This window comes from Anser brachyrhynchus, assembly GCF_964034855.1.
Source record: "Anser brachyrhynchus genome assembly, chromosome: 15".
NCBI lineage: Eukaryota > Metazoa > Chordata > Aves > Anseriformes > Anatidae > Anser > Anser brachyrhynchus.
The window spans coordinates 6,448,007-6,467,694 of NC_137733.1; the positions used below are offsets into that span (position 1 = coordinate 6,448,007).

General features: G+C 40.9%; 1 protein-coding gene across 9 annotated transcripts in view; it reads left to right on the top strand.

The window, feature by feature from the left end:
- CREBBP (CREB binding lysine acetyltransferase) overlaps positions 1-17,415 on the top strand; it is a 94,304-nt gene extending 76,889 nt beyond the window's left edge. For all 9 annotated transcript variants that reach the window (XM_080556253.1, XM_080556260.1, XM_080556254.1 and 6 more), the window contains 10 exons: positions 315-392; positions 883-950; positions 4,690-4,840; positions 5,640-5,786; positions 6,226-6,339; positions 6,617-6,782; positions 8,223-8,390; positions 11,922-12,083; positions 12,338-12,619; positions 14,248-17,415. In XM_080556253.1, the coding sequence (XP_080412379.1) occupies positions 315-392; positions 883-950; positions 4,690-4,840; positions 5,640-5,786; positions 6,226-6,339; positions 6,617-6,782; positions 8,223-8,390; positions 11,922-12,083; positions 12,338-12,619; positions 14,248-16,419 (3,508 nt within the window). In that variant the 3' untranslated portion in view covers positions 16,420-17,415. The remainder of the gene's footprint in view (positions 1-314; positions 393-882; positions 951-4,689; positions 4,841-5,639; positions 5,787-6,225; positions 6,340-6,616; positions 6,783-8,222; positions 8,391-11,921; positions 12,084-12,337; positions 12,620-14,247) is intronic.
- The last annotated feature ends 2,273 nt before the right edge of the window (positions 17,416-19,688 follow it).

A 19,688-nucleotide genomic window follows, 5' to 3' on the forward strand; every position in this document is an offset into this window, starting at 1 on the left:
CACTTAGAAACAGATAGAAATGATTCAGGAAGTTCTGCACAAAAACAAATTTCACATTTTTAACTAATAAATTTAGTACATTTTACAAGTCTTTATATATAGATGTATAGATTATATATAGATATAGATGTATATCCTATTTGCACATGGGATAATTAGATGCATATCTGAAGCTGTTTAGTGAGTACTGTATTTAACTGGTGTATAAATTGGATCTGCCAAAGTTGATTCAGTTCATAGCAGAGGGTTAGACAATTCTGGAAAATAACCTGCCTAACAACGAAAGTGATTGGCTGTTATTTTTTTCTTCTCAGGTTTGTTGACTGCAAAGAGTGTGGTCGGAAGATGCACCAGATTTGTGTATTACATTATGATATTATTTGGCCTTCAGGGTAAGATGGTTGTTAGCTTTTTAACCCCTGTATAATAAGAGAGATGTTTATATAATTAAGATTTTCTGCATTTGCTTTTTAATATTCATTAGTGTCTTTTAGGAGTTGAGTATAGATGGACAAAGCATTTCTAAATTTTTTTTTGCATTTGTGGTCTCATTTCACTATGTTCAGGTGAAAACATACGAAACAAACTTGTTCATATACTCATGTTTCTGTGGTTTCTTTCTAAAAATTGAACAATGGAAGCTGATTGGAGGTAGGTATGTGTACTAACAAACAAATGCAGTTCTGTCTGCTTAGTAGAACTCAACCAGTTCAGAAGGGCTTTAAGTCCCTTAAAAACGAAAAGGTGTAAGCTGTTCAAATCCAGAGAAAAATACGTTGTACCTTGACAGTTAATATTATGTGTTCAAACTTTGACCTTAAGGTAGCCAGTAGCAAGGCTTTATTTATTTATAAGTTTTTGGCACTTTTTTTTCCTCTGTAGGTTTGTTTGTGACAATTGTCTGAAGAAAACTGGTAGAACACGTAAAGAAAACAAATTCAGTGCTAAAAGTAAGTTTGATGTTTCCATTTGTGTGTTCAATTTTTATTTTCTCCCTGACATCACTAATTTCTTCTTTTGCAGTTTTTTAATGTTAGCTTTTTGATTGAGACTTTCTGTTGTCATGGTAGACAGTATGAGAACAGTTGCAAAATGGGGAGTAGCGTCACCCAAGGCTTCAGTAGCTGTTAGGATTTTATAGACCTACTCTTCATGAGTTCAGTCAGCTTTAATGCTGCCTGATATCTTTAGCATCTATGTACCTATTTTCCCTGAGACTTTAAAAAAAAAAAAAAAGAGGGAAAAAAAAGAAAAAAGAAAGGAAAGGAACGGAAAGGAAAAAGGAAACAAAAGGAACAGAAGAAACATTAGACTGCATGTACACGTTTCCATGTGTTATTGAAACTGAAGTAAATTAGTGTCACATGTAGGCCCTTCAAAAACTATGTAGTAACAAGTTGCACTGCATTTCAGACATACTGTGGTGGTGCCAAACACTAATGTGATTCTAGAGTTTTTCTTGCTTCTAGAGTGGACTATGGTATGAGAACTGTCAGATGGAATAAGTAGCCAGTAGCATAGTATGTGTAGGTTTGGAAGTAACTGTTGTTGTAACCTTGTTGAAATGTTTACTGAAGCATGCCAAAAACTTCTAGGATCAAGTAGTCTCCATCTCCTTAATAATCCTCATACAGGCGTTCTTTGCACAGAGCTAACATCAGAGAGAATAATCTGAGAACCTTTATGCACTGTAGAGGACAAAAGCAAAAAAAAAAAAAAAAGCAGAGGGGCTATTATGGGAAACACAGTGTCAACAGCATAGAATAGAAAAATAGTTTAGAAACAGAGTGATTCAGATGTACTTTGAAGAAATCCAAACAAACTTCAATGGCTAGAACATGCAGGTGTACTTGATCTCTCCCTTGTTCTTCGATCCTTTGAAATTCTGGGCGTTACCTCATCATACTATGTTTGTGAACCTGAATCTTCTCCATTTTAATAAAGGAGTGGTTTTGCATTAAAGATTTTCATATGATCATATGTCGTTGATCGTATTTCCAGCATAGTAAGAGATTTGAAGTGGGATAACTAGGAGGCATTGATTTCCCTTTCCTTCTCATTGCCTATCCTGTTTTCTTTTTCCCATAATGATTTGAGTCCTGCTGCCAGCCATAGCCTACTGGTGGGCTCAGCTATTGAGATCAGTTTTGTTTAACAGTGCTGTAATAGAAACACAAGAACTGGGAAGGAAAGCTTCCTCTTGTTGTCAAAACCTTGGTCTTACTATGGACATAAAAACAAATACGAGTGGTGAATGTTTAAAACATTAACATGTTTCCTTTCCCCTCTTCTCACTCCCCATAATAACCCTTACTGAGTTATCATCAGTATTTCTACACTCTCTCAAACATGTCATCACTCCTAACGATCAAGAAAGCACATCCCTCAGCTGAAAGCTATTGCTCAGCTGTTCTGGTGATGTTCATAATGCATATTAAGTAAGACCAGTTATCTTAACCACATTGCAAGTAAATTGCATAAAGCTGATAGCAGACTAAATACAACCTGTAAATGAGTGTACAGCTGAGGTTTGCTGTGAAATTCCTATCTGTTGAAGAATTTTTCATACTAAGAAAATATATAAATATTGTTTGACTAGTAGCTAATGCAGAAAATGCTTCAAAGCCTAAAGATATCCTGACAAATAAGTCACCCAAAGAAGCATCCTGACAAAAAATGACAGTAAGCCGGAAGTCTGACTTTCTTCCTGTCTGTCCTATTACTCATCCAGTAACCAATATTTGCCATTGCTACTACAACAAAACTTCTGTACTTAGGCTGCCTGAAAACCTTACTACATTGTTATCGGTTTGGATACCGTTCTTCAGATTTGAACTACAGTTTTGATACTCATAGAGTCATAGAATATCCTGATTTGGAAGGGACCCATAAGGATCATCGAGTCCATCCATTCAGTCCAAGTCCTGAGCTTTTATTGGAAGTACATGTGTTAGATGTGTCCAAGAAACAAAATATAGTTGCTTTTTAAAAGAATTTGAAAGTTCTAATATATCAAAATATGTGGCTTTTAGATCCATTCCTTACAGTGCATGTAATCTTAATGCTCCTTTTTTTATCTATCTTACTTGGCCCTTTTCTTAATTTTTCGAGTCTTTTTGCATTGCAGCATAAGGGAGAAGCAGATATCGTTTGGTTGCTTAGCATTAGAAAGATGGTAAAATGAAAATACACTAAGACTGTAGATTTAACTAAAAGAGCTTTCTAAAAATGTACCAACTCATTAGCAGAAATTGAGCTGTTTCTATTTTTTCTTGTTTGTCTTGAAAGAAATCAAAACTAAATGATTTCTTCAGAAAATATCTGAAAATTCTTTAAAATCAATCACCTTCCGTTATATATGGAAATCCCAATATCTTTAGCTGGTACTGTGTTGGAATATGTAAAGGAAATAAGTATCTTTATACTTTAACCTTCTTTCGAATTATTTTATTGATTGCCATCAGTGTTGTGTCACTGATGTTATAACCAAAGAATCTCACTGGACAAGGGGAAAGACTAAAAGATGTAAAATAAGATTGTTGTGTTTGACAATTTGTATAAACTGATTGCAAAATAAGCATTCAAGTATGTAGAAAGTAAGATCTTCCTTTGAGGTATACGTGGCTCCATTCCCAGTGTCAGTGCCTAAAATAATTTTTATCAAAGATTTTTTATTGCAGCATTCTATATGCAAGCTCAGTAGTCAGGAAGAAGAACCAACAGTGTTGTGTCAGTAGCCAGATAACAACTGAAAAATGAGTCAACAGAGAGCTGAAGATCAAATGCATGTTAGTAAAATGAATATCTGTAGATTGAACCATTCTTTTAGCCAAAAGTAGTAGGTGGGCCATAGAAAGTAGAAATATTAGTGGTAAAATAAATACAAACAGTAAGATAAAAAAAAAAGTGGTTATTAATCTTCAAGTCAAAGCAGTGAGCTATTTTTATTTTCTTAATTCAAAACAATCTCATCTTAATTTCTGTAATTTGTTGTGGATTTATTTGAAAACTTTCTGTAGTAGTACAAGAGCAGCTATGCACACAAAAGCTAATTGTAAATGTAAAGACTTAAAGAAGGGATCTGGACAATATGGGGACTTGAACTTTTAAAGACCTCTATCACTGTGCAAGAACTATTTAAACTTTATGTGCAGATTACTGTAACTGTTCCATCTAAAAGCTCTCGAAAAGAAAAGAAAAAGCAATGAAATCTCCATTGAAGTCAAAAGGCTTTTCATTTCTGTTGATTTGCTTTGCTTGAAAAGGTGTGGCATTGAGCCAGATCTATAAAGTGATGTAATCTCTGTCAAACAGCCAAATAGTGTTTTTGTTAGGAGAAAACATTTGCCGTGTTCATAAAATAAGCCTGCAAATTTAAAAATGCTACGTAAAGCCTTCTTTGTTAGTTCACTTACTAAGTAATTTTTCCACTGTAGTGGTTTTAGTTTCCACGTAACGGTATGAATGCTTATGCTCTGGTTAAAAACACAGGTTGCTTTGCTGTTTTAATTTTGGCTGTAAAAAGAAAAAACATCGTAATTTTCATATGAAGGTAAAACAAAGGAAGAAAGTATAGTTATGCAGAGAAGTGAGCTGAGACACCATACAAACATGATAACTGATCCTGAAATGAAGTGGTTTCACTGGTATTAACACTTGTGTTGTCATGTTCTCCCCCTTCAATTCCAGGGCTACAGACTACTCGTTTAGGAAATCATTTGGAAGATAGAGTAAACAAGTTTTTGCGGCGACAGAATCATCCTGAAGCTGGAGAGGTCTTTGTCCGAGTGGTAGCAAGTTCAGATAAGACCGTAGAGGTTAAACCAGGAATGAAATCCAGGTTAGTAATATTAATTGCAATAAACACGATCTTGATATTTTATTATGATGCCTTCCTGCACACATATGGCAAAACTGTGCCAATTTACACCTGAATTCCTTTGCAGAAATTTGAAACTTAGGCATGAATAAGCAGGTTATGAAAGGTAAGAAAAAGTAGTACAAAGAAAATGATCTTGGAGGAGGTTGACAGCTTTATTTGGACTGTTTGGTGGGCATGTGGAGGGACATTCTGGTTTTGGTTATAATACTCTGACTTTGTATTACTAAATCTAGAGGGAGAGTCTGACCATGCTTTGGTTAACGTTACTGAATACATAGTTTACTTTGGAACATTTGCTGAGATTGTTACTTACTGTTCCTTCAATTTGTTGTGTTTTATAAATACTTTAGCTTTCAGAAGTTATTATTTAATCTACTTAATGGTAAATGAAAAACTTGAAAATTTTATAAAGTATTTGGGATTTAATTCATAAAGGTAATGTTGGTGTCACATCGTAGCACATCAGGTTTTTTAGTCTGCAGTATATTTAAAGGCTGGTGGTTTCTGAGGGTGTTCCTGTATTCAGTGCTTGCCTATTCAGTCATATGTTAACTATATGGACACTGTTTTCCCATGAGTTGTGCAGTGACAGGCTCTGTTTTAATACAGCTGTGATCTGACCCTAGTTTAACTTCTGCATAAGTATTTCTAATGAGTTAAAAGGAAGTTAAAAAGAGTTTTTTCTCCTTCTGGTAGGATGCTGGTTTAGTGACTGTCTTTTTTTCTTCTTTTTCCTTCCTGTCACTCTTTTCTCCAGATTTGTGGATTCTGGTGAGATGTCAGAATCCTTCCCTTACCGTACCAAAGCTCTATTTGCATTTGAGGAGATTGACGGAGTAGATGTATGCTTCTTTGGCATGCATGTACAGGAGTATGGCTCAGATTGTCCCCCTCCAAATACAAGGTAATCTTTCATTTCTATAACAGTGGCTCATGCACAGAGAACATCTTGCTCCATTCACTGGGAGGTTACTTTCAACTACAGAAGAGTGGGAGATGTGTTTCAATTCTGTGGCTGAAATAAGTCCTACAGTGCAACTGCAAATGACTTTCAAGGGGACAACTTAACAAAAATGTTATAATTTCCAAAATTTTGTTTGTGTTATCTATTTAACTTTACCTCTTGATGTATATTCTTGCTGTATTAAAATGTTACCCATCTTTTCATTCTGAGGGCTGTTTAAACCATGTTAAGATGCTTAAATATTCATTAGAATAATACGCAATCATCTTTTTTGTTCAGTATGGCTGTATATGTACCTTCTGTAAAAGTCAATTCTCGGTAGAAAAAAAACGAAGTTCATCTATACATCATTCTTTTCATTCTTCTCTCATTATTATAGACGTGTGTACATATCGTATCTAGATAGTATTCATTTCTTCCGCCCCCGTTGTCTCCGAACTGCAGTTTATCATGAAATCCTCATTGGATATTTGGAGTACGTGAAGAAACTGGGGTAAGTGAAATCTTTTGTTAAGAAATGTTTTTTTCTTAGCCTTTTGTTTATCCAGGATGCCAAGTAGCCTTGCACTTGGAGTAGTCTCTTTACTCTTGCCCTTTCTGAGGTCTGTGGAACACGTGCATTTTCTGCAGTGGGAAGAGTGTTTGGATTTTGTCAATAAGGTTGTTCTTCTGTCATTAGGATTCTTTCTTTCATTCTGTCGGGCTGAGTTAATTTAAAGATGGTAATCAATATTGTTAAGGTTCTTTTTTTGTGTGTATGTAAATTGCAGGTATGTGACAGGACACATCTGGGCCTGTCCTCCAAGTGAAGGAGATGACTATATTTTTCATTGCCATCCACCTGATCAGAAAATACCCAAACCCAAACGCTTACAAGAATGGTATAAGAAGATGCTGGACAAGGCATTTGCTGAGAGAATCATTCATGACTACAAGGTTTGCTACTGTTTATTTGCTGAATTATTTTTTATGGGCTTTTTATTTGAAGATAGCTAGTATTGTTTCATAAGTTGTAAAACTGTGGTAGCGTCGTATGAGTGTTTTTATTCTCAGCTAGCTAGTGTCTTCATTTCCTTAAATTTTCTGAAGTTCTACTTTTCAGATTGGAAACTCCTTAGGGTTGGCTTCTGCCTTATTAACACTTTGAAAAAAAACACTACACGAATTAGAACCAAGAGGTGTATCTTCTTAAAAGCTTTTGAGCAACAGTGTTATCTGGGAAATCTGGGGCAGTGTAGTCCTTTTGCATTTCTTCTTAATGTTTTTTTTGGGGAAAAAAATCATTTGGTGAAGCTGTACGTCACTGAAGGTCACGGGCTGTCTCTATTTGCTTTCTTCACTGAGCGTGTGAATTGTACAGTTCATGTTCTTCAGTCAACTCTGTAAGAAATGCTGCAGGCATTCCTAAAGTGGACCTGTGGCATCCCTACTCAGTTGCTTAAGGGAGAGAGGAATGAGCAAAAGCAAGTGGACTTTCCTGTACTGTACTGACTGGTTAAAAGGACAGGGTCATCAGTATTAGCTTGTGCTGAGGGAGGGTAGAAGCTGTTTGTTTGTGGTGATTCTGGAGGATCAGGTGGAATATGGGACCTCACTAGTATGAAATTCAAAAAAAAAAAAAAACCTGCTTATAAAAATGGCTTCTTCACTTGAAGAAAAAGGATGGCTTTTGTAGTCACACATGTACCCAAGGCAGTAAGTTAAGAGTGGAAAAGGTAGCATTTGCCACTCCCTACACATGCTAAAATTTACATGAATTTCTTAATGGTAGTGACAATGCAGGAAAAATAATTGATGTTTTGATTGTAAATGACAGTTACTAAATGTGTGGAACAGAACAGCATAGATCAAACCCTGTCATCTGATGTGGAGTAGCAAAGAGCTAGAATCTCTCTTTCTTTGCCAATAGCTGGTCTTGATTGGAACCCAGTAGCGGGTTCCCAGATGGAGAGCTCACAGACTTTCAGATTTGTCAGGGAAAGGGTTAGATGAGACGCACTTGCTGTTGGTTCTGCTCTCGTTCGGAAGCGGTGTAGGAAAAGCTCAGTGGCGGGGCTTGATTTTTAATTGGTGTACTTAGCAGGGAGGGCTTTGTTACCTTCTCCAGGATTATCCTTGTCTCTACCATCATGTACCCATTGTGTGATGGAGGTTCAGGAGAGCCTCAGCAGCCCTCTTTCAAAGCTGAAGCAGGGAGTGAGCTGTTAGCACTACTGCCAGACCCGATCTTTGTGCTGTTCTCAGAAAAGAAGGCCTGCAAGGAGTGGGCCATGAGCGAAGCACAGATGCTCAGTGTAGCATGGATTGCCTCTGTGGTTCTCCCATCGCTCTCAGTGGTCTTCATTTATTTGTGCTTGGTATTGTGTCACTTAACAGGACATCTTCAAACAAGCAACTGAGGACAGGCTGACAAGTGCCAAGGAGCTGCCGTACTTTGAAGGTGATTTCTGGCCCAATGTGCTGGAGGAAAGCATTAAAGAGTTGGAGCAGGAAGAGGAGGAAAGGAAGAAGGAAGAAAGCACTGCAGCTAGTGAAACAACAGAGGTGAGTTGGCTTTACTTGTTGTATGTGCTTCTGGATCGCAAAGCTGACAGTTAACACTTCAGTAAATTAAAGAGTTCACAGCCTGTAAGCTAGGAAAAAGGTCATTCACATCAGATCTTAAATCAGGGGTTCCCTTTATCTGCATTTCTGATTTTCTTCTCAGGTAAGAAATATACTGATGGCTTGTTACTTCATTAACAGAATTAGAAGTCAGTTGTAGGTCAGCATTTCTGGTTTCTGGGAAATGTGTTAAGCTACTTTTGGATTGCATCATGATTGTTACGTTGGCTTGCAGTCATTCAGCAGAGCTTCTGGTTCACACCTTTGCAAAGGTGTTTGTGTTTTGAAAGATGCTGTATTTTTCAGAGCTAAATTAAATTTTGCCTTTATTTAATCAAAGATACTTGCAGTCACTTGCAATTAATGCTTCTGAATTTCAGTTCCCAACTGTTACAAGCTTTACACTGGTGCGAAATTTTGATCCTGATGGTGGTGGTCCTTCACCAGCATTCTCTGTGTGAATAATTTAAAAAAAAAAAAAAAAAAAAAAAACACCTCCTAGCCAGAATTTCATTACTTATGTTTGTCTGGTTTGTATCCATGACCAAATGGTTGTAGTGCTTTTGTACTGTCCTTTTCCCTTGTGATTTACAGCAAGATATTTTGAAAATAAATATAGTAGGAAACTCTGAAGTCAGGATCAAGGTGGAACCAGAAGCTTTAACTGGGAAGAAACTGCATTCAGCTTAGGTGCTGTGACAATTTGCGTACAGTATGTATTACGTGTGATTGATGTGGAGCAATTTCATTTATGTCAGAAAGTTCCATCTATTAAATCTTACCGGCTCCTTCAAAGCTAATATAGTTTGCTGCTATTTTTATGGAACTGTAAAGTTAATGGCTTTCACCTTTTTCATTCTGAATGTAATTTTAAAATTTGAAATATTTCAACAAACATAGCAGCATAAAAGTAACTGAAAGGCAAGGCTTGAAATTTATGTTGCGGTATTCTTTTGTTAACAGTATCACTTTCAATAAATCATAGCCTGCCCTTGTAGCCTGCCATTCTGAAAATGCCAGGGTAAACATGTGCATCCAAGAGGGGGGAAAAAAAGGTGCTTTAAAATCCCCAGAACAGCTGTTAAATTTGTGAGTTTACTTGAAGTGAGAAGACACGGCCATGACTGTTAAAATCCGTACGTTCCATTTAATGCCATTGTTGTTGCTTGGAGTGTAGTGGGAACAAAATCTGCATCCAACTTGCTCAAGATGTTAACCAGAAATGCAATAAAAATGAAGCAGTGTGGTCTTTGCCCCTTGGCTCAGGAAAAAGAGTAAAACGAAAACGTGAGGACTTGTCCAGTGCAGTCACCAGAACTTGCATCATTTTGTGGAGGAAAGTATGCCCAGCAACGGGGGATCTCCACATGTAGAAACAATAGATGAATCTTAGCAGTTTGCCTTGTATTGCAATTGTACAGAACCTGTTTATGACAAGAACATCACAAAAACACAAACTTCACGTATGTGGAGAGAAAGTTTAAGTCAAGTGTAGCTGAACAGTAGAGAGTGCCCCAGCTCTGCAGGCATCCTGAAAACATGGAGAAGTCAGCTGTGTAACTGCTGTCCTGTCTGAAGTGGTGCTCTGTGGAACGAAACGCAGGATCAGAAAAAAATAGGAAAAACAAAAGTAACGTTAGGGATCAGAGATAACGGTACCGTCCTGCATTTTCCTACTATTACTACCATAGATCTCATTTTCTCCTTTGTCTACAAACTTCCCAAGGAAGCTGGCTACAGATTGAAGGGATGCAAACATTTCTGCTGCAGTCCAGAGATGGTCATGTAGTATGAAATTCAGTCCTTAACTGTACTGGGACAATGAGAAAGGACTTTGAGGTTTGCTGATTTTTAGGAGGAATAGGAGGAAGCTTCTAGGATGTTGAAGCTCACCCTAGGAAGGAGGAGAATTTGTTTGAAAGTGTGCCACAAGCATCAGTTAGAAGAGATTCTAAAGAGGCAGTAAATATTCAGGAGTTCATGAAAAAGGTTCTGAAGAGACAAGGTTCAGTGAGTAACCATGCCATTGGTGTCTCTGGCAAACCTGACTGAATCTGTTAAATGGTATCAAAATTAAAGAGTACAAAACCAATCTTCTTAAAACGTTTGGAATAGTTTTGTGTGATTGACCATGTATAAATTAAAGATGTAGTAGAAAGGAAACGGAATTACGCTGTCAGCTAAGTTTCAATCTGTTTTTTCCTTTGGTGTTCAAATTTTAAAACCTGTGTTAGTCCTCCAGAATGAATAGGCAAAGGGAAGACATGCCATAATGCCATTGGGGCGGTAGAAAACTTTGGGAAAGGAAGTCATAGGAACATAGTGAATTCAATTCCAAATACCTGCAAATCACTTAGAGCTCAGTCTGGCTTGCCCTTAGTATCGTTTTAATTTCCAAACAGCTCTGGTCAAAAAGTCAATAAAATTAGTTACTGAAAAAAACAAGGTTCGACAGGGAATTCCTGTCTAAGCCTAATGAATGGAATGGAAGATGGCAATGAGGCATATGGTCTACGCATAGAACTGCTTCGTCAGTTGGAGTATTTTTGTTTTGTTTGAACACATGTGCTTGCAAATAAAACCTGTTTGCCTGTACATAGTGTTCATGAAAGAAACTTTAATGTTTGTATATGTATCAGAGGATTTCAGTAGCTTATTTTTGCATTCTGCAGACCAACATTGTAGTAGTCAGGGGAATTTTACTGGGTGGTGTGCTCCCTGTTGGGAGTTCGTGTTTTGGAGCTTTTTGTTTGTTTGTTTTTTCAGGGACATTAGAAATGTAAAACTGTTTCTGTTTTCACAGGTCATCTAAATAGCATCATTTGATTTATTTTTTTTTTTTTTACTCTGAGTAGCATTCAGAATATGTTCACAGTGGTCTGTGTTGTAATTATAAACAAGTGAAGGTTTTGAGGGCTTGTTATTTTTTGGAGTTACAGATGCAGTAGCAAGTCTTCAGGATTGGGAAAAATGTGTTTTGTTAGTTTCAAATCCTACGTGTCCTTATCTGTGCATTAGCCTTAGATTTGTTGATTAAAGTAATTAATTAGAACTTGAGCAAGTGTGTGAAGTCCTAAATGCACAACAAAGCAAAATCTACTCTTGTAGAATTTTTTTAAAGTCCATTCTATTTGTAACTCATTTTATTATCAAATGTCTTCAGGATTTTGAAAAACAAGCAATGAAAGCTGAAGTACGATGTTTGAGAAGGAAAAAACTAAACTGAGAATTATTTAATGTATATGCATAGTTAAGAAAAAAATGGACTATTTTTAAACATCTGAAACTTCTTGCTCGCTGGTTTGACTTTTTATTTTTCCTGGAGGATAGGATATATTTAACACAGTATGGTTGATTTGCAGGCATTGGAACAAAGTTCTATTATTGACAGCAGAAGTGTTTCACTTTCAGCTGCAGTGAATGGGAGAGCGCTCTATAAAGTTTAACACATTTCCTATGCATTTATTGCAGGGAAGCCAAGGTGACAGCAAAAATGCCAAGAAAAAGAACAACAAAAAAACCAACAAGAATAAGAGTAGCATCAGCAGAGCTAACAAGAAGAAACCCAGCATGCCAAATGTGTCCAATGATCTGTCTCAGAAGCTGTATGCCACCATGGAGAAGCATAAAGAGGTACTGTCAAAATGTGCTGTGTAAAGAGATTTTATTCCCATAAATCGAGGCATGATGATAGAACTGAAAAATCAGGGAGAGTAAAGCTTTTGGTTATTCTGAGTTTTTTCAGTTATGTAACCACATATTGAAGAGATTACCATAAACTAAATCAACTAAATAACATTTGCAGCATAATGTTACTGCAACAGAACGTGAGCTTTTCCTGCAGGATTATCTAACATTGTTGGCTTTTTTTCCGTGTTTATCTGCAGGTCTTTTTTGTGATTCATTTACATGCTGGGCCTGTAATTAACACTCTGCCTCCCATCGTGGACCCTGATCCATTACTTAGCTGTGATCTGATGGATGGGCGAGATGCCTTCCTCACCTTAGCCAGAGATAAGCACTGGGAGTTCTCCTCACTACGCCGATCCAAGTGGTCCACGCTCTGCATGCTGGTAGAACTACATACTCAAGGGCAGGATCGCTTTGTCTATACGTGCAATGAGTGCAAACATCATGTGGAAACAAGGTGGCATTGCACTGTCTGTGAGGTACGTGTGTATCACCTGACACTTCAACCAAGCTCGTTTTCTTTTGTTTTGTTTTTGTTTTTAAATATTCCCCAAGTTCTCCCAAATTAAGCATATTCTGATGTAAGGAATGCTAAGCCTTAAGGGAATTTGACTGCAACACTGGGGTCTCTCTTCTAGAATAAGTGCCTTTAGTTTCTCTACGTGGAAACCTGCAATACTCTGGAATGGCTACAGCTGAGTTATTCCGCTATGGCTGTGTCAGTTAGCTCCTCTGCATAGACAAGCTTTTGCTTTAGGGAATTTCAGGATGAGGTGGTAGGGTATGACACTGCCAGAGTAGTAGGCATCTGCAGGACAATAGTTCATACCCATGAAATGGATGTCCACGAGAGAGGTTAGCTCTGCTTTGTACGTGGTACTTGGTGTTGTAATGAGCACAGCCAGGTGCGTGCCCGGGCTGCTGTGAAGCTGGGTGAGGAGGCTACCACAGCTCTTCATCGCTTTCTCTTCTGCCCAGCATTGGAGGTTGCTTGCCCTTCAGATCAGCCCAAATAATTGCTTCCTAACCTGGCTCAATACTTTTAATGTCTGGTCCTATTACAGGATAGATCACTTCCACTGAACTGTGTTAGAGAGTAATTACACACGGAGTTATACAGATGGACTTGAGGGGAAGATAGCCTCTAGAGGGCTTGTGATGACCTCTGGCTGTAGCTGAACCAAAAAGAAATTTTTGAATAAGTGCAACCTAGTTTTTACACTGCAAGTTATTGCCAGGTTTGTGGTGGAAGAATCTTAATTAATCCCTCTGAGGAAAGCATTGAAAAGAGCTTCTTGAGGCAAGACTGCAGGAAACGGATCGTACGGACTAGGGGAATTAAGTGGTGGAAGGAAGTGTGGCCTTTAAGTTTCTTCTGGGTACTTCTGTATGAGAGTGACCTTTCTCCAGGAAAAAAAAAAAGCACAGGGCAGTGAAAATGCGGGTGTTCGAGCAGGTTTTCAGATACATGTCTGTCTTGGCATGAAACCTGCACTTAGAGATTAAAAAAAATACATTTCAGGTTACAAATTATTTGTCAGTAATCACACGAAGAATAGTAAAACGGAGAGCAAAGCCCTGATTTTTAAGCACTTATGTAGGTTTGTTTGTACTGTTTGGAGGTGTCAGCTCTCCTTGTATAGGTAGCCCAGTAGACACTACAGCGAAGTAGTTACCATCCTCAAAAGGTAGGGAGGCACATCACTGCTATATAAGAAAAATGAAGAGACAGTTACAGCCCGTTTCCGTTATCACCCACAACAGTCAGGACCTGTGACTGCAGGCTCACTTTGCTGAAGCAGCTGATGGGGCTTCTGCCTTCCACTGTCCAAAACTCCCGGCCCCAAAGGTCCAATCCCACTGTCCTGGGCTGCGCAGCCGCTTCTCTACCTCAGTATACCAGGAGTGTACTGAAACTGGCAGCTGCTCACAGCGCGTGGCAGTTGTCTTGCTATTGTTCGGCTGTGTGTTTGTACCCACTGAAAGTCAAAGTGTGCTTCCGCATCAGGGTCATGTTGCTCACCTAGCAGCTCTCTTGGTCCTCCTCTTTCACTGTCGTAGTTAGTGCTTTACAGACAACTGAACCCTGGATTTTCTTTGCTTTCAGGACTACGACCTCTGCATTAACTGCTACAACACTAAGAGCCATGACCACAAGATGGTTAAGTGGGGCCTGGGTCTGGATGATGAGAGCAACAGCCAAGGAGAGCAGCAGTCCAAGAGCCCCCAGGAGTCACGACGACTGAGCATCCAGCGCTGCATTCAGTCCCTTGTCCATGCCTGTCAGTGCCGCAATGCAAACTGCTCATTGCCATCCTGCCAGAAGATGAAACGGGTTGTCCAGCACACCAAGGGTTGCAAGCGCAAGACCAACGGTGGCTGTCCAGTGTGCAAACAGCTCATAGCTCTTTGCTGCTACCATGCCAAACACTGCCAAGAGAACAAATGCCCTGTGCCATTCTGTCTCAATATCAAACACAAGCTTCGACAGCAGCAGATCCAGCATCGCCTGCAGCAGGCTCAGCTCATGCGCAGAAGGATGGCTACCATGAACACCCGAAACGTGCCTCAGCAAAGTTTGCCTTCTCCTACCTCAGCAACGCCTGGTACCCCTACACAGCAGCCAAGTACACCGCAAACACCGCAGCCTCCTCCCCAGCCGCAGCCTTCCCCTGTAAGTATGTCACCGGCTGGCTTTCCCAGTGTGTCGAGAACTCAGCCCCCCACTACTGTTTCAGCAGGAAAACCCGCAAACCCGGTTTCCGCACCTCCACCTCCGGCCCAGCCTCCGCCAGCCGCGGTGGAAGCAGCTCGGCAGATTGAGAGAGAAGCTGCCCAGCAGCAGCAGCAACTCTACAGGGTCAACAACATTAACAATGGTTTGCCTCCTGGTCGCCCAGGACTAGTAAACCCGACGGTGGGTTCAGTGAACCAGATGCAGCAAGTCAGCATGAATGTACCCCGGCCAAACCCTGTAAGTGGCCCGGTGATGTCCAACATGCAGCCTGGGCAGTGGCAGTCGCCTCCGATGCCGCAGCAGCAACCGATGCAGCCAGGAATGGCGAGACCAGTTATGCCGATGGCAACACCGCAAGCAGTGGCTGGGCCCAGGATGCCAGGCGTGCAACAGCCGCCACGGAGCATCCCCCCGAACGCACTTCAGGACTTACTGAGGACCTTGAAATCACCGAGTTCTCCGCAGCAACAGCAGCAGGTTCTTAATATCCTTAAATCCAACCCTCAGCTTATGGCAGCTTTTATAAAGCAAAGAACAGCCAAATACGTGGCTAACCAGCCCGGGATGCAGCCGCAAGCAGGCATACAGCCCCAGCCTGGGATGCAGCAGCCGCAGACCGGCATGCAACAGCCAGGCATGCACACTCAACCAGGATTACAGAACATGAACGCGATGCAAGCGGGAGTGCAGAGACCGAGCGTTCCTCCCCAGCAGCAAGGGATAGGAGCTATGAATCCCCAGGGACAAGCGATAAACATTATGAACCCTGGCCACAACCCTAGCATGGCAAACATGAGTCCGCAGTACAGAGAGATACTGAGGAGGCAATTACTGCAGCAGCAGCAGCAACAGCAGCAGCAACAGCAAGGAGGGGCTGGCATGGCAGGAGGGATGGCAGGACATAGCCAGTTCCAGCAGCCTCAAGGACCGGGAGGTTACCCTCAGGCCATGCAGCAGCAGCGGATGCAGCAGCATATATCCATACAGGGGGGGTCCATGGGACAGATGGCTCAGATGGGACAGCTGAACCAGATGGGCCAGCCCGGCATGGGGGCAGACGGCACTCCCAACATTCAGCAAGCACTGCAGCAGAGGATCCTGCAGCAGCAGCAGATGAAGCAGCAGATAGGGTCCCCGGGCCAGCCCAACCCCATGAGCCCACAGCAGCACATGCTCTCAGGACAACCGCAGGCGTCTCATCTCCCTGGCCAGCAGATCGCCACCTCCCTCAGCAACCAGGTGCGGTCCCCAGCGCCCGTTCAGTCTCCCCGTCCCCAGTCCCAGCCGCCACATTCCAGCCCTTCACCGCGGATACAGCCCCAGCCGTCACCGCACCACGTCTCTCCCCAGACTGGTTCCCCCCACCCAGGACTCGCAGTTACTATGGCTAGCTCCATGGATCAGGGACACTTGGGCAACCCAGAACAGAGTGCAATGCTTCCACAACTAAACACCCCGAACAGGAGTGCGTTGTCTAACGAGTTGTCTCTGGTCGGTGATACCACGGGGGACACGTTAGAAAAATTTGTGGAGGGTTTGTAGCATTATGGGAGCATCACTTTTTTTTTCCTTTCGTGTTCTTGGGACATTTTGTACTGAAAATTCAGGCATCTGGGTTGTTTTGAATCCTAGATGGAACTGCTGCTTCCTACACGTGGAAGAATGAATTGCTGTTTAAAAAAAAAAAAAACAATACAAAGAATATATTTTTTTGTTAAAGCCAGGCAGTTAAAATATCTGGTCTCTTTTGTGGGTTTTTTTGGTTTTTATTTTTTTGTTGCTGTTGACTCATACCTTTTTTTTAACGGGGAAAACAAGTTCATTATATTCATATTTTTTATTTGTATTTTCAAGACTTTAAACATTTGCGTTTAAAAGAAGAAAAATAATATTCAGAAACTGTTTCCTGAAATAATGCAACATTATAATGTATCCCGGTAACTTTGACACGTTGCGGGAAGATTTTTTTTTTCTATAGCGAACTCTGCAGGCGTTTGAAGTATTACCCCTGGAAAGATAGGAATTGACTCTTGCACACAAAAACACACATTGGCCAATGCCAAAATCTTTGTCTTGCAGATGTAGAAATTGTTGCTTTGTTTCTCTGATAAAACTGGTTTTAGATGAAAATAGGGATGATCACTCTTAGACCGTGCTGATTTGAATAGAGAAGAAGCATTCTTTTCTTTCTTTCTTCTATGTGAAACTTGAAATGAGGAAAAGCAATTCTAGTGTAAATCATGCAAGCGCTATAATTACTATAAATAAGAAAATCCAAGAAGATTCAATCACTGTATAGAATGGTAAAAAAAAAAAAAAACTCATTTCTTACTTATAATATCATATTGTTAAATAAACTGTGTGCAACAGAAAAAAGGGTGGTCCTTCTTGAATTCATGTACATGGTATTAACACTTAGTGTTTGGGTTTTTTGTTATGAAAATGCTGTTTTCAACATTGTATTTGGACTATGCATGTCTTTTTTCCATTGTATATAAAGTATTGCTTAAAATTGATATAAATTACTGAAGTTTTTAACATGTATTCTGTTCTTTAAAAATCCATGTAAGAATGTTTAAGGTTTTTATTTATTTATATATTTTTTGATCATGTTCTTTGTAAGACATGGCTATGAATATTCACTCATTACACAGAGCAGTCAGAGGCATCGGTAGGAGTGGCACGATCCATGGAGTATTGTAGGGTAGCATGTCTATTTTACAACACCCTTTAGTGATTGTTTCCTTTCGGGGAGGGAGAGGAGAGGGGAATGGTTCCCATACATTTAATACTTACAGGTGTTCATCCATAAGGGTTAACTGGAATAAATTATTAATAGCCGTTGCTTTTTAAAATCTGCATTAATTTAGAGAAGGATCACCAATGAAAGGAAAATAGAGAGTATTGAGTTAATTCTAGGCTAATTTATTTAGTCTACAGTAAAATATGAACCTATTGACTTTAACACTATTTTTCTGCTGTTAACTCTGAGTCTAGATTTGAGGGTTTTCTGTGGAATAAAAAATAACAAATCATGTACATGTTCCCTTTAATATCCTGTCACCATGCCCTCATGTTCCTGGGATACTTGCCCCTTCTCCTCCTACTGAATTACTTTCTCCAAGTTAAAATCCAGGGAAACTTTCCCAGCGTAGGTGTGAGCTAAAACCACAACTAGCCTAAAATGCCGTCACTCAGACCTGAGGCTTCTCGATTACATGCAACTCACGTGGGATTCGCAGCAACCCCAGCAACGCCCAGCAGCCTGCTCGTGCTCCGGGGGGGAGCACCTGGCCTGCTCGGCTTCTCACCTTCGGTTAGCGCTCCCCCCAGCCTTGTGTTTTTAGGAGTGGGGCTGGGGGAGGATGGGGAGAGAAGAGCGCATGGTTTCTCTCTTGAAAGGAGAACTTTTGTCCCCGTGCTCTGAAAACAGTATTGCGCTGCGGCGCTATTCCGTTCTTCTTAAAGTCTCTGCTTAAACTTTTCTTGCCAACCTTTAACTATTGTACCTTTTGCACCACCATTGAATTCATCTGCCCATGCAACTGTCTTCAGCAATTCAAGATGTCAAAATTGGGGGCTGGGGTGAGGTCAGTGAACACTAACCCAAAGCTTGTCCGAAAGAAATTGCTGTAAAAAAGATGGAAAGCCCTGATGCTGTGTCTCATGCTGTGTACTTAAAAAGAGGAAAATACTATATTTGTGATCAAAAAGAGGAAACTTGAAATGTGCTGGTGTTTCTAATAAAAGCTGGTAAAACTGCTTGGATTGAAGGATGCTTCCAGTTGGCTGGTGCCCACTAGGATCAGCAGAGCCTGATGCCTAAGGTTAAGATAACCGCACCCAATCTCGTTAATACCTTTAAGTAGCATCCATTTTAAAAAAATGTTGGCACGGCTTCCCCATTTGAATAAGCTGGGTCTTGTACGGAGCAGAGAGAGCTGCGTGGCTGCCAGGCTGCAGCTCGCTTGGGTTCTGCTGCTTGGGGAAGAGTGAAAAGAGACCTGGTGGGAAGCGAGTACTGGAATGTTTTTAAGTACAACCTAATGTATCCTGAGGGCACCTAGAAAGGGGTAGATTTAGACTGGATAATCCGAGATTGCTGGAGCAACTGTTTCAGATAAGAGCGGGTATTTTAGGGAGAGAAGTGAAGCAAAGCTGAAGTGAAACGTGAGCAGAGGCTGGGCTTGGAGTACTGCCCCTGTAGCCCCATAGAGAGGTATTGGTCCAGTTTCCTTTGAATGTTGATACGAGGCTCAGCATATTTGAAGTCTGGATGGACGTCTGATATTTCAGGTCCTTGCCAGTGTTTTCCGGGGGTGGTACTGGCAATTAGGAACAGTACCTGAGGAACACGAGAATTTACAGCGGAAGAATGCGCTGGAGCTTGGTGCAGGATCTTCATCGCTGGAGGTGGTGGCTGAGACCTTCCCCTGTGCGAACAAATGGCTGAATTCTGGAGGGCAAGAAGGTGCTCACACCTGAACGCTGAGCTGCAGCACCTTGGTTCTCTGCTCTTCTTTGTCTCCAGCTCTCCACTGCGCTCTGCTTTCTGCTGCTGGCTGTCCTGCCGTACCAGCACCGCTACAGCAAGAGGCTGTGAGCGTGTTTCTTGCTGCAGATGCGGCAGCTGAGGGTCACCCCCGTTGCTCCCTGCTCCTCTGTTCTTCCCCCCGGCTGCTTTAGAGCAGAGGGGTGCGGGACGCTGTGGGTCCGAGGAAGAAGAGGCCTCCAGCGGGAGCCGCAGCAGGTACCAAGGCTGGGGGGGGGCGGGGGCAGCGGCCCCTTCCTCACCTCGCCTGGAGCTGGCA